Source organism: Sorex araneus, chromosome 9 (genome assembly GCF_027595985.1).
Source record: "Sorex araneus isolate mSorAra2 chromosome 9, mSorAra2.pri, whole genome shotgun sequence".
Taxonomy (NCBI): Eukaryota; Metazoa; Chordata; class Mammalia; order Eulipotyphla; family Soricidae; genus Sorex; species Sorex araneus.
Genome location: NC_073310.1, coordinates 21973354 through 21987285, shown reverse-complemented (window position 1 = coordinate 21987285; position 13932 = coordinate 21973354). Strand labels below are relative to the sequence as shown.

Below are 13932 nucleotides of genomic sequence, written 5' to 3'. Positions count from 1 at the left end.
TTGGCTTAAGTTCAATAGTTCTCGTACCTTAGTTAGTTCAAATCACAAGCTTTCTAACTTTATCAATTCCACAATACAAATATGCTTTCAAACACAGAAAAAGCCCTTTGGGTATTTATATATATATATATATATATTTTTTTTTAACCAAACTTTGATAATAGCATAGAAAGAAAAGCATTTGGACTGTCAAATGTTTATGGAAACACAAGTAAACTTTGTTTATTTTGAGGGTTTCTGTACCTCTGTTGCTTGAAAAACAGCTAAATTCCTCATTAAAATTGGCTGAGGCTTATAAGATAAAGCCTTGCACTCTCTGAATTCTTATTTCACTTTTAGTTTTCTGGCTCCAGCTCTGTAGCTTTTTCTAGATAGTACAGCTACTGGAATTCAAAAGAATTTCAACTGTTAATAACTATTAATGTTCTTCCAATAAGAAATTTAGACTAAAAATTTCAATTTCGTTGTAGGCGCCACATTCTAATTAGAAATCTTTGTTTAAACCTGGTCTAACAGGTTCCAAAATCACATAGATCCTTTAAATTGCTGAACTGCATATCACTCTGATCTCTTGAGACGATCCTGTTTTCCCCAGGCCTAATTTTTACCACTGATTTTCACTCTGGCTCCAGCACTCAAGTGTTCCACATAGAGAGACAGACAGACAAACAAACAGACAGACAATAAGTTCACTAAAAACACCACACGTACATGTGCACACATCTGCAGTTGATCTATCGATGTGGCCCTTCAGAAACGGCAAGGAAAAAACTGATAGACTGAGAAAGGAAGGAACAAGTCCCCAGGGCAAAGTTAAGCCCTGTCGGCCGATTGGGAACATTGCTCCCCGTTTCTCTGCCTGACCAGCCCGTTTCCTGCTTGTTAAAAATGGGTCAAGAAAGCGCTTTTGTTGATATAAGCCGGCAAAACCTTTTCAAAATTGTTGAAACCTAAGGTGGTCAGATGCTAGCATTTTTCTTTCTTGGTCAAGACTAGTTCTGAGGCAGGGAACTAGTGACTTCTTATCAGATTTGGGGATAGGCTACCTTAGTGATATACTTTTATTTGCTGATATTATCAAACACTTAACCACATGATCTTGCATTTTCCTGCCTTCTCTGCTGATAATAATAAGCAGAACTAAGAGAAAGATAATGAGACAATTACACACACACTAAAGGCACACGCACAAAGCACACTCCTGCACTCGCTCGGACCGGTCCTTCTTTCACGAGGGTGCGCACCCACTCACCACATTCACACTGAAATTCCTGAACCTGCCCTACGGACGTCCACATTATCTTTGGTCTTATCCCCCTGACAATGGGGTTGCTCCAATGTACATTGGGCTCTTTCTAATTAGAAGCTAGCAAACTAAAGGCAAAGCGGGGGTGATCATCAGGATGCAAGGGAATTGAGAAAAAGCAGTCTTTTAAATCAAGTACTGTCTTATACATTTCTGAAGGAATGGCTGCTGGGGACGGCAGTCCAGGTTGAAGCGCCCCAAAAATGACTATGGTTTTATTTACTGCTCGTAGATCCTGTAGCAGTCGCCAACTGCCGTTTTTCTTTTTAAAGTCTTGGAGGCGCCTCCGCTTGGGAGGGCTCAGGTAGGAAAGCAGGATGGTCAGAGTCTATAGTAGTAGAATTTGAGGAGTCAGTTCTGTGCATGGGGGTGGCCTCATCCCCACAGATTGAGGGAGCCTTGGAAACAGAGGATAAGCAGGCCATAAAGCAAGAAGAGAAAAGAAAGGGTCACTGGTAGGCTGTTTCTGCCAACTCGACAGAAATGAAAACACAGGACAAAGGGGTTCAAGCCTTCCGCCAGTAACTGCTTCACTGGTAGGCTGTTTCTGCCAACTCGACAGAAATGAAGACACAGGACAAAGGGATTCGACCTTCCACCAGTGACTGTCTACACTGGGAGGTAGTTTCTGCCAACTCGACAGAAATGAAAACACAGGACAAAGGGATTCGACCTTCCACCAGTGACTGTCTACACTGGGAGGTAGTTTCTGCCAACTCGACAGAAATGAAAACACAGGACAAAGGGATTCGACCTCCCACCAGTGACTATCTACACTGGGAGGTAGTTTCTGCCAACTCGACAGAAATGAAAACACAAAAGACACAAGAAGGGGCGGGGGGGATGGGGACACTCATAACAAACCACTCAGATGCATGTCTGGCCGGTGAGGAACTTAGCCATAGTGGATCAGCCTGAGAGGTGACTTGCGGCCGGTGTCTAAACCAGCACCACCCTAGACCATATGTTCCTCGTGGAATCGCAGACAGCCCAATCGGACTCCGTAACCTTAAAGGGATCTTAAGGATGCCAAGTCGTGGAGCCACAGACTCAGTACAAGGACGAGGACGTCCAAGACTGCACAATCACTCACACATACACACAAAACAAGGGAATTCAAGCCTTTCCGCCAGTGACCGTCTCGTCCTTAACACGAGACTGTATTCGAGCCCGGTCCCATACCAGGGTGTGCGCCAAGAGAGAGGCGACCCTCAGAGACACTCACTTTTCCGTGAATTCGTCAGCTGATGTGAACTTGACCAGGCGTTCGGTGGTCCCCTAGTGCCCCATGCTGGGCGCCAGATGTGGGGTCCCATCCTGTCCCGCAGGGAGGACCCCTCGTGGGGCTAAGGAGGGGACGCAACCGAATGAACAGACGCAGAGCCAGAAGGAGGAGGAGAGAGAGAGAGAGTTTATTCACAGCAGTTACAATACTTATACCTCTTGGTGGGAGGGGGTGGTATGCATGCTTGGACCCCCACAGGAACAATAGTAAAATGTTGATCAGGCATGGCCGTTGGCTAGTGAGACAAGCGGTGAAATGATAAGATCACAGGAATCCCAAGCAGCCTCCGCTTGACTAGCCGATAAGAGCCAAGCTCTGTAAGATGGCTCCCTACAATAACACCTATGTGTAACTGCTACCAATCTTTTATGACTTGGGGATATAACTAAGGCTAGAAGAGAGATGGGAGGGGGGGCCGGGATCAGAGGAGAATGGAGAAGAGATTGGAATGAACTGTAACTGATACCAACCGGCCTGGTCCTCATTTTCTCCTTTGTCTGTTCAATGCCTTTGGCTACCCCAGGTGTAGAAAGCAGCGCTAGACCACAGATGCAAGTGGCAAGAGATCACCGTCGTTTCGTATTTGTTTTTCTCCTTTTTGGGTCACACCCAGTGATGCTCAGGGGTTCTTCTCCACACTCTGCCACAGGAATTACTCCGGGCAATGATTGAAGGACCATATAGGATACCGAAGATTGAACCTGGGTCAGACGCAGGCAAACACCCTACCTGCTGTACTACCACTCCGATTCTCGTATTTATTTTTTTAATACACATGATCCTACTGAGTTCTTGTCTGGTTGATCTATCAGGCAGTGAGAGGGTGGTTTTGAAATATACTACTATTATTTTATTGCTGTCAGTACTTTTTCAGATCTACACAGGTTGCTCTAAATATCTTGATGATCTACCATTACATAAAAGTATATTTAGATGTGTAATTTCTATTTGATGTACAGATCACTTGATCATGACATGGTGATTGTCTGTATATCTTCCACATAGACATTTTTATTTTGAAATCTATTTTGATACAAGTGTGGTCACTCCAGCTGTTTTTGTAAATTGAATATGGTTGGGGCCACATCCAGCAATGCTCAGGGCTTACTTCTGGCTTGAGAGGTTATAGAACCAGTTGGTGCTATATAGACTCCCAGGCATCTCCAACCTAGCTCATTAAGCTTGGTGGACTTCTACAATGCATCCACATTGTGTCTCTCTGCTGTGCTCTGGGGGCTATGAATGCAATTCTGATTTTGTAGTACAAAGTTCTTAAACTGTAGTAAGAAAAAGGCTTTAGTGGTGGCAGATTTAGCAATTCACCGGGGATCAGGAGGGATGGAATGAGGAGTAGGAGTTTCTGTGCAAGTTCTCAGGTAAGAGCTTCTGTGCATGTTCCAGAAATTTCAACAGGATGAAAAATCTCCGGGCTATTTCATGATGGCTGTCTGCATATGCTCACCCGTGGTTTCTAGGTGCCCTTCTACCAAGAGCTCCCTGGGCCCACCCAACAGTGTTCCTCTTTATCCTGTAACTCAGTCTGGGCATAGAGACTGTCACAGGAAGATCAATGCAGGCAAAGAAAGTAATAATTTTATTTTTTAAATTTATTTTTATGTTTAATTCTCCTTTTTTGCTGGCTAATTTACGCAGTCTCAGTGCTTGCTAGATTCCTTACTGCTTGAGCCTCTTTATTATTCTACCCCTATAGGGGAAAGCAGATTCCTATAAGAGAAAATGACTTCCATTTTGCATACTAGTCTATGGTAAGAAGGCTGCAACCTTCTGTGTATTCCTTATAAATTTCTTTATCTTGGCTACAACCAAAAAAGTACAAAGAAATGAGAGTTATGCTCAAAACAAGCTCATAATTAAAACTGCACCTAAGTGATTCATCTATCTGAAGATCCTATAGAGTGCAGACAAATATAAAAATTCAGTAAGGCATGAAATTTGGTGTGGGGCCCCGAAAGGCCTTGTATCTTTGCCCAAACACTCCCAGAATGCAAAGGGCAGGAAGGAAGAGACATGATAGCAGGAAGAAAATGTAACTGAGTTCAAAGCAACCAAATGATTCACTAGTTTGCTAGATTGGAGATGGGTAACCATGGTAACCTAACCATGTTAGGTTCAAGGCTAAGCAAAGTTCTGGTTTTGTAATTTTCAGGCATAGTGAAGAAATTTCAGATAATAATGCATGCAGCAGACTGGACACAACTTACCTGGTAGTCTGCTACAAGATACCTTTTATGTTTTTTAAAATGACTGTTTTGTGATCAAAGAGATAAAACAGTGCACGTGGCAACCTGGGTTGGTTCCGTAATATCCCAAATGGTACCGCAAGTACTGCTAGGGATAACAGCTGAGTGCAGAGCCAAGAATAATTCCCACGCATCACTGTGTGGCCCCAAAACAAAAGTAAACAAAAAGCAATTAAAATTGACAGTTTTTCCATTACAGAACTTGAATATATCTAGGTTAGCTTCCAAGACTGCTCAGTTTCTGAACAACCAGAAAAATTCAGTAATAATTAAATTCAGTTAGTATAGGAATACTCCTATATTGGATATAATATTATACATATATACATACATTGGAAATTTTCATGGAAATATTGAACCATCTTGAGAGCTAAAATAAAAAGTAAAGAAAAAACTTGAGGGCTGTAGCAATAGCACAGCGGGTGGGCATTTGCCTTGCAAGCAGACGACCCGGGTTCAGTTCCCAGCATCCCATAGGGTCCCCTGAGCACCACCAGGAGTAATTTCTGAGTACAGAGCCAGGAGGAACCCCTGAGCACCGCCATTAGTAATTCCTGTGTGCAGAGCCAGGAGGAACCTCTGAGCATTGTTAGGTGTGACCCAAAAAGCAACAAAAAAAAAAAAAAAGAAAGAAAAAACTTGATAAGGAAGCAGGAGAAACCAAACACAATGGTCTATGTGTTAATAATTTCATTAATGTAAAATGACTGAAACAACCTTACATAATCACCAATAATGTAACTTTTTGTTTTGTGAGTTTAAGCTCGGAAGGAATCGAGAGTTAATGGTAATGAAATAGGAATTTCTTTTAGGGACATAGAAGAGTTAATGAATAATAGTGCTAACAGATGCACAAATGTGAATATAGTAAAACTCTAGAAGGAATATAAAATATCTTAAATACAAAATATAAAACAAGTATTTTGAAAGATATAAAACAAGAAATAAAAATATTCTTAATAAGTATAAGTGACTAAAATAACTTCTACAATCTATTCTTTAATACAGATGTGGTGAGAGAATTAGAAATGAGTATAGTAAATGGTAAATATGAAAAAATGTATAAAAATTTATAAAATAAAAATTTTTGAAAATTTCTTTGTTATTTGAACTTTGCATTCACTAAAATTTTGTAAGTAAGATAAAAGCATCATAACTTGGATTTAGAAATGTGGCAGCCTGAGAAGGTTGAGAAGAGGTTTTTGTCTCACTTCCCTGTGTACAGCAGCTACTGTGGAAAGTGTTACTTCTGGTATATGAGCTACAGTAATAATCAGCCTCGTCCTCAGGCTTGAGCCCAGAGATGGTCAGGGTCGCTGTGTTGCCAGACTTGGAGCCAGAGAAGCGATCAGGGATCCCTGATGGCCGCTCATTGACATTATATATCAGCATTTTTGGAACTGTTCCCCCCTGCTGCTGGTACCAGGACACATGATAATATGCCCCAATGTCATTGCTGGTTCCTGTACAGGAGATGGTGACAGTCTGTCCCTGAGTCCCAGACACGGAGGGAGGCTGAGTCAGAGGAGACTGGGCCCAGGTTCCTGAAGAAAGAGAAATAAAACACAGGTGAGTTCAGGCTGGTTCTGGATGAACCTGAGGAGGGGAGACAAAGGGTGAGCCCAGATGTGCCCAGGGTCCCTTCCCTGAGCCTCACCTGGGCCCTGACTGAGGAGGCTGAGCAGGAGAAGAGCCCAGGTCATGATGGAGATGCCCAGAGTGCTGCCTGCTGACACCCCAACCCTGGGCCTGGCTCTCTGCCAGCTCTTATCCCTGCCCTGCCCCAGAGAAGGGAGGGGCCTGCATGCAAAGCTGCTTCCTGCACCTGCCTCTGCTCAGCCCTCTCTGGCCTGACTTGGACTCCAGATGTTTCTGCATTACTTTAAAAAATCATTACTATTTAGTTTTATTTCTCTTTACTTTTTAATCTTATTTTGGCATTCAATGAGGCATGAAGGCCCCTCCCAGTGATATTCTCCTAACAGGGCTGGCAGTTAGTTCAATGCCAGGCTGTGTCTGCTGTGGTCCAAGTACACTGTATGGTGCTGTGGACCACCAAAGTCATCATGGTGGTGCTCTGGCACCTCAAGGACAAACCTAGGAAACTGATCTGGTGCCAGAAATTGAACCAGCAATTGACTGCCTCTGGCACCTCTGTATTTCTACAGAGCATAGCTATCAAACAAGTGAATTCTCCTTGATATAAATTTTTCTCATAGAAACACTTTGATACCATATTTGGAGAGAAAAATAAATGTGCTGACGTCACATATATTCATGACCTTCCTAATCTTCTGGGTCTTTGCCTGTAATGTGACTGCCTCAATGATCACTCAATACCGTGTCACTCCAGGAAATGCCCTCTTATGGGTGCCCATGTTTCAGGTTCTCTCTAACATTGACAAAGTTAGGTTACCCTTTCGAGTAAATACCTGCTTTTGATGGTTGGCTGCCAGTATTGAGTCTCTCAGGTACGTCCCGTCCTTTTCACTGCCCCAACCATGCTTTTTCGTGTTGAAGCAGCTGTTTTGCTGATTCTCAGAAGCAGATTGTCACTCCCAAGTTATCCTCTGCTGTGTAGATTCCCAACTCCGCAAAACACCCCAGCTGTAACAAGGCCAAAAATGTGTTTGTCAACTCCAAACTTAATGGAGTACAACCCCAATGAACAGTACAAGATGTGCGGTACCAGGCCAGGAAGGGCAGCCTTGAGAAACACTTGGTGCTGAGTGGGGGCATTTCTACCACGTGATGTGCAGCTCCAGTGAACACCAGAAATCAATGGAAAAGCATCACAGTCAGTTTTTCTATACCCCACATCCCTCCATCCTTGTACAACCACCTCTGTAATATCAAATAAGGGTAACGAGGGGAAGATACTCTTGACAGTATTTAAGAAAAAGAGACTGCAATGTCAAGTTAAAATTATCAGTGAGGTCAGAAAACCATTCCCCCACCCCACCACACACACACCCCTTAATTCAGATATAAACTTCAAGAACTTACAAACAACAACTATTCGAATCCCTATAAACGTGGGGCACACAAGGCAAACAGGGGAGGTAGCCACATTGAACTAACAGAAAACAACACTGAATTTCTGGTTTTCCCTTCTGTGTTGCTGTACTCAAAGAAAGACAGCAGATTTGGAACAGGGCACCCTTACTTCCCTTCTTTTAGACTAACTTAGTGAGAGGCAGTTCTTGAGAATTTCAAGTTGATTTGCTGTAAACCACAGTAAACGATGGTACCAAATACAGGTCCTCACTGCCCCCTGGAGTCACCTAATGGTATAACTAAAATTCATAATGCGGCAGAATTAAGTTGATTTCTACCACTTTTTTTACTTTCTAACATCCTCTGAACTTCTCATCTTTCGTCACCTTGTTTTCTCCTAACTCCTTGTCTTTGGTTTTCTACTTTTCTTTTGTTTTGTTTTGAAATCACACCTGGTGATGCTCAGTATTTTTTTTTAACCATCATTCACTTTTTCAAAATTAAAAAAAAATTTACTTGAATCACAATGAGATACACAATTACAAAGTTGTTCATGTTTGGGTTTCAGTCATATAATATTTCAACACCTGTGCATTCATCAATGTACATTTCCCACCACCAATGTCTCCTCCTCATTCTCCTGCACATCCTCCTCTTTTCCCTCCTCCTCCTCCTTCTTGTCCTCCTCCTCCTCTTTTCATTTGGTGCTCATGCCATGCATTATTTCTGGCTCTACAATAAAGAATCACTCCCGATGAAGATATATTATTTATTTGGGCCCTTTCTTGACTCTTGATGAGTGCTTTCCTTACTATAAACTTATCTTTTAACACAGTTTTTGTCGCATCCCTTATGTTCTGGTATATGTCATCTTCATTATTGCTTCCAGGAATCTTCCTTCCACCAGGGCCCCTCCCAGGTCATTGTTTGGAAACTATTCTTTTTCTTTCTCCCTCAGGAATGTTGATTGACACATTGTTTGGCAAAGTTGCTCATAATAGAGTTGTTTCAGATATACAGTGCTCCAACACCACTCTCACCTCTAATGTCCCCTCTCTGCACCAATATCCCCAGGTTCCATCCCAGCCACTTGGTTGCATATAACAAATGTATTTCATATAATAGGTCCAATAAAACCAAGAAACAGTGGGTAGAAGTATCAGAAATGAAACTAGTAAAAGTCAATTTATGATGAGTTTGTATGTTTTGAACCTTTATTAATCTAGTGAAGGACAACCCGATGAACCGATAGTCAGTGCCATCCTCAATTCCACATGATGGGAAGTATCTCCTGCCCTTGATAGGAACATTTTAAACACTTCCTCCAAAACATGTTTCAAGGCTTCTAGTTCCCTAAGCTGTTGTCTGTCCATGAAGTTCTATATAATTCCTTCAAATCTGAATGATAATCTAGCCAGGTAGAGGATTCTTGATGAGATGTTTATTTCATTGAGTTTCTGCACTATATCCTTCAATATTCATTTGACTCATAAAACCTCATTTGTAGATCTGCTGTTCATTTAATGGTCTTTACCTTGAATAAATTTTTTTTATCTTCTTCAGTCTTCTTTCTCTATATTTGGATTTTGTCTTTGGGTACAATATGTCTTGGAGTTTACCTGATTGGGCCTATTTTCACTGGGATCCCCGCAGCCTTTTGGATCTTGGTGCCAGTAATCATCAATTCTGAGAAATTCTCATCAAATTTTTTAACTTGTTTTTCTTTTGCACATTTATCTGCCTGTTCTCAAGAGAAATCAATGATTTTTATTTTGTCCTTTTTGAACACAACCTTCTCTGGTAGGCTGTTCATTTCTTCTCAGGGTATTTTCCACCTTCTGCTGCTTTCTAGTGGTTTCTCGATTCTGGTCTAGGACCTCCTTAATCTTCTGTTCAGCTTCTGTTATTCTGATGCTCAGAGCTTCTATCGACTTTATTTTTAATATCATCTACAATGTTCCTGTTTTCTGTGATTTCTGACTGTAATTGTTTTCTCATTTCAAGGTTTATACTTCCTTTTGCTTTGCTGACTACCTGTACTATTGCTTCTTTGAACTCACTGAACATCCTCATCATAACTTCACTGAAGACACCTGTCTGAGGATTTTCTGGTGTTGTTCATGGCTTCAGTGATATTGTGTTTTCTTCATTGAGCTGGATGGGTCCTACGTGTTTTCCCATTGGTTTTCTCCTGTGCTTATGGTCAGGATGAGTCTTTGTAGTATTTACACCCTGCTGCTAGAGCCACCCCTCCCCACCCACTCTGGAAGATACTAAAAGATACAGCTGGCAACTGCTTTCCATCTTTTCTGTCCAATCTCAAAGAATGACAGGAAGAAAAACTGTGAACAGATATAGTTTGTTGAGTTGAACTATTGCACAATCACACAAGTGGCCAACAATTCAGGTATTTTGATGTGGACCTTTAAAGTGATGAAGGTTCAGTGTGGAGGCTGCTGGGACCCACCGCGAGAGAGGGCTCTTCCTCCTGTTGGAACTCTGCCTCCTGTTCTAGATGGGTCCAGTATTATCAGCGTGAGGCAGGCCTCCCCTGGGACTGTGGAGCAGCAAACACCAGATTAGAGGAATCTTTTGGCCTTCTTTATATCCTGTTTAAAACTACTTTCCCTAGATTGTTCAGTAGTAAATTTTAAATCTAACTATTTGAGTCTCTCTCCATATCAGTTTCAGTTTGTGATTGCTTTCACTTTCAAAGCAACATGGTCTGAGAACATAATTGATTTAACTCTTATTTTCTTGAATTTATGGAGTCAGATGTTGTGTCTCAAGATGTGCAAACATCTTGGAGAATGTGTAATGTTTATTTGGGAAGAATGTGTACTCGAACTATCGGGAGTGGGAGAGGGGTGAAGAGCTCTAGAAAGATCTGCTACACCTGTCCTCTCAATTTATTCCTTTAAGACCACTGTTTTCTTGTTGGAATAAAGCTCTAAACCTTTTAGGCTTAACATTGGTTTGTGCTTTCTCACAGGCTGCAGGGGCCTTGGGTTTATTTGCTTATACCCATCACAATGCTCCTGAGATATTCCCATTCCTCAGTTTATTGGAATATAACACTAGACATTTTAGGCTTAACATTGGTATGTCCTTACACCTTTGCCACAGGGAGCTTAGGTGTATTGGGTTACACCCATAACAGTGCTCCTGAGGTACTCCCATTCCTCTGTGCTTATCTGTAACCTCTTCTCTCTGCTCTGCTTCCCCAACTTATCCATCACCTTTATCACCTAATCAGACTGTTGACTTATAAAGTCAGATCCTTTAAGAACTCTGGATTTGTATTTGTAAGTGAAATATTACTTTTTTCTTCTCCTTATGTCCTTTGCATAGTTACTTTAGAGCAATGTCCTTTTTTGTATAGACACAGGAAGATAATTAATGCTGTGCTTTTGTAACTTGGGAGTTAATTGATTCTGAATAATATTCTCTCCTGGACATCTGTTTTCTTGACTTAAGCCTCAGTTGCCCATAGTTCCTAACACATCAAAAAGCAGGATCCCAACAAGGGATTGGATGGACCCAGGGCAAGCTGTGAGCTACCCTGACATTGAAATGGGCCAGGCCAAGCACAGTAATACTTAACTATAATTTAGCAGCATTGTCATGGACAAATTCTGTCATGATCCAAAGATTACCAACAGGACTAGAACCCTGTTTAGGGTTAGGAAAGACTAATCTTGCCTGAGCACTGTAGTCTGAGTTATATAGTGTGATGTCCCCAGAATAGCCACCCTATAAGCTTAATGTATTTCTTACTGTGTCCACACAAAATGACTCATATTATTAAGAAGTAGAATTAAGATGAATGGTTAATTGGTTATAGGACTAAGAAAAGGAGAAACACACCCCGAGATGATATTCGCCCGTAGGCAGTTCATCTTGCTGGATGAGAATTTGTCCTAGGAAAAGCTTCCCCTGACAAAAGGACTTTATATCTGTTGATTGTATGATCACACCTATGTGTAACTGCTACCCAATTCTTCATGATTTGGGGATATAACTAAGGCTAGAAGAGAGGTGGATGGGGCGCCGGGGATCAGAGATGAATGCAGAAGAGATTGGAATGAACTGTTACTGATACCAACCGGCCTGGTCTTTATTTTCTCCTTTATCTGTTCAATGCCTTGGCTACCCCAGGTGGAGAAAGCAGCGCTAGACCACAGAACGCAAGTGCAAGAGAGCACCATGGTTTTGTATTTGTTTTTCTGCTTTTTGGGTCAAATCCAGTGATACTCAGGGGTTCTTTCCACACTCTATCACAGGAATTACTCCAGGTAATGATTGAAGGACCATATAGGATACCGAAGATTGAACCCGGGTCGGCCGCAGGCAAACACCCTACCTGCTGTACTATCACTCCGATTTTCGTATTTATTTTTTGAATAAATAAACATATTCTTATGGAGTTCTTGTGTAGTTTATCTATCAGGCAGTGAGAGAGTGGTGTTGAAATATACTACTATTATTTTATTACTTTTTTCAGATCTACACAGGTTGCTCTAAATACCTTGATGCTCTCCATTACATAAAAGTATATTTAGGAGTGTAGGTTCTATTTGATGTGCAGATCACTTGATCATGACATGATGATTGTCTGTATTTCTTCCACATAGACTTTTTAATTTTGAAATCTATTTCAAATACTAATCCTCCATCCCTCCCAATCCCTCGTGAATTGCTAAATTTGCCCCCACAAAAGCCCTTTTCTCACTGAAGTTTAGGACCTTTGTACTACAAAATCAGAATTGCATTCACAGCCATCAGAGCACAGCAGAGAGACACAATGAGGATACAGTGTAGAAGTCCACCAAGCTTAATGAGCTAGGTTGGAGATGCCTGGGAGTCTATATAACACCGACTGGTTCTATAACCTCTCAAACCAGAAGTAAACCCTGAGCATTGCCGGATGTGGCCCCCACCATATTTGCTTTACAAAAACAGCTGGAGTGACCATACTTATATGGATTGAGAGGGATGGAATGAGGAGTAGGAGTTGCTGTCCAAGTTCTCAGATAAGAGCTACTGTGCATGCTCCACAAATTTTAACAGGATGAAAAATCTCCTGACTATTTCATGATCCCTGTCTGCATATGCTCACCCGTGGTTTCTAGGTGTCCTTCTACCCTGAGCTCCCTGGGCCCACCCAACAGTGTTCCTCTTTATCCTGAAACTCGGTCTTGCACAGAAACTGTCACAGGAAGAAGATCAATGCATGCAAAGAAAGTAATAATTTTATTTTTTTAGATTTTTTTTATGTTTAATTCCCCTTTTTTTCTGGCTAATTTATCCAATTTCAATGCTTGCTAGAATCCTTACTGCTTGAGCCTCTTTACTATTCTGCCCCTATAGGGAAAAGCAGATTCCCAGAAGAGAAAATGACTTCCATTTTGCATACTAGTCTATGGTAAGAAGGCTGCAACCTTCTGTGTATTCCTTATAAATTTCTCTATCTTGGCTGTCACTGTCATTGTCACTGTCATCCTGTTACTCATCAATTTGCTCGAGCGGGTACCAGTAACATCTCCATTTTGAGACTTGTTTGTTACTGTTTTTTGGCATATCGAATATGCCATGGGTAGCTTGCCAGGCTCTGCTTTCTGGCGAGATACCCTCGGTAGCTTGCCAGGATCTCTGAGAGGGGCAGAGGAATCGAACCCAGGTCAGCCGAGTGCAAGACAAACTGGGGTGTGCTATTGCTCCAGTCCCCTTTCTTGCTACAACCAAAAAAGTACAAAGAAATGAGAGTTATATACAAAACTAGCTCATAATTAAAACCGCACCCAGGTGACTCATCTATCTGAAGATCCTGTAGGGTGCAGACAAATATAAAAATTCATTAAGGCATGAAATTTGGTGTAGGACCTAGAAAAGGGCTTGTAGCTTTGTCTGAGCACCCCCAGAATGTAAAGGGCAGGAAAGAAGAGACACGATAGCAGGAAGAAAATGTAACTGAGTTCAAAGCAACCAAATGATTCACTAGTTTGCTAGATTGGAGATGGGTAACCATAGTAACCTAATCATGTTAGTTTCAAGGCTAAGCAAAGTTCTGGTTTTGTAATTTT

At 41.6% G+C, this 13932-nt stretch overlaps 1 gene segment (V, D, J or C); it reads right to left on the bottom strand.

The window, feature by feature from the left end:
* Positions 1-1086: 1086 nt before the first annotated feature.
* Positions 1087-6558, bottom strand: LOC129407103 (immunoglobulin lambda variable 2-18-like). The segment is given in 3 exon segments: positions 1087-1590; positions 6100-6396; positions 6510-6558. Coding segments are annotated over 3 exon segments (408 nt in total).
* Between the last annotated feature and the right edge of the window lie 7374 nt (positions 6559-13932).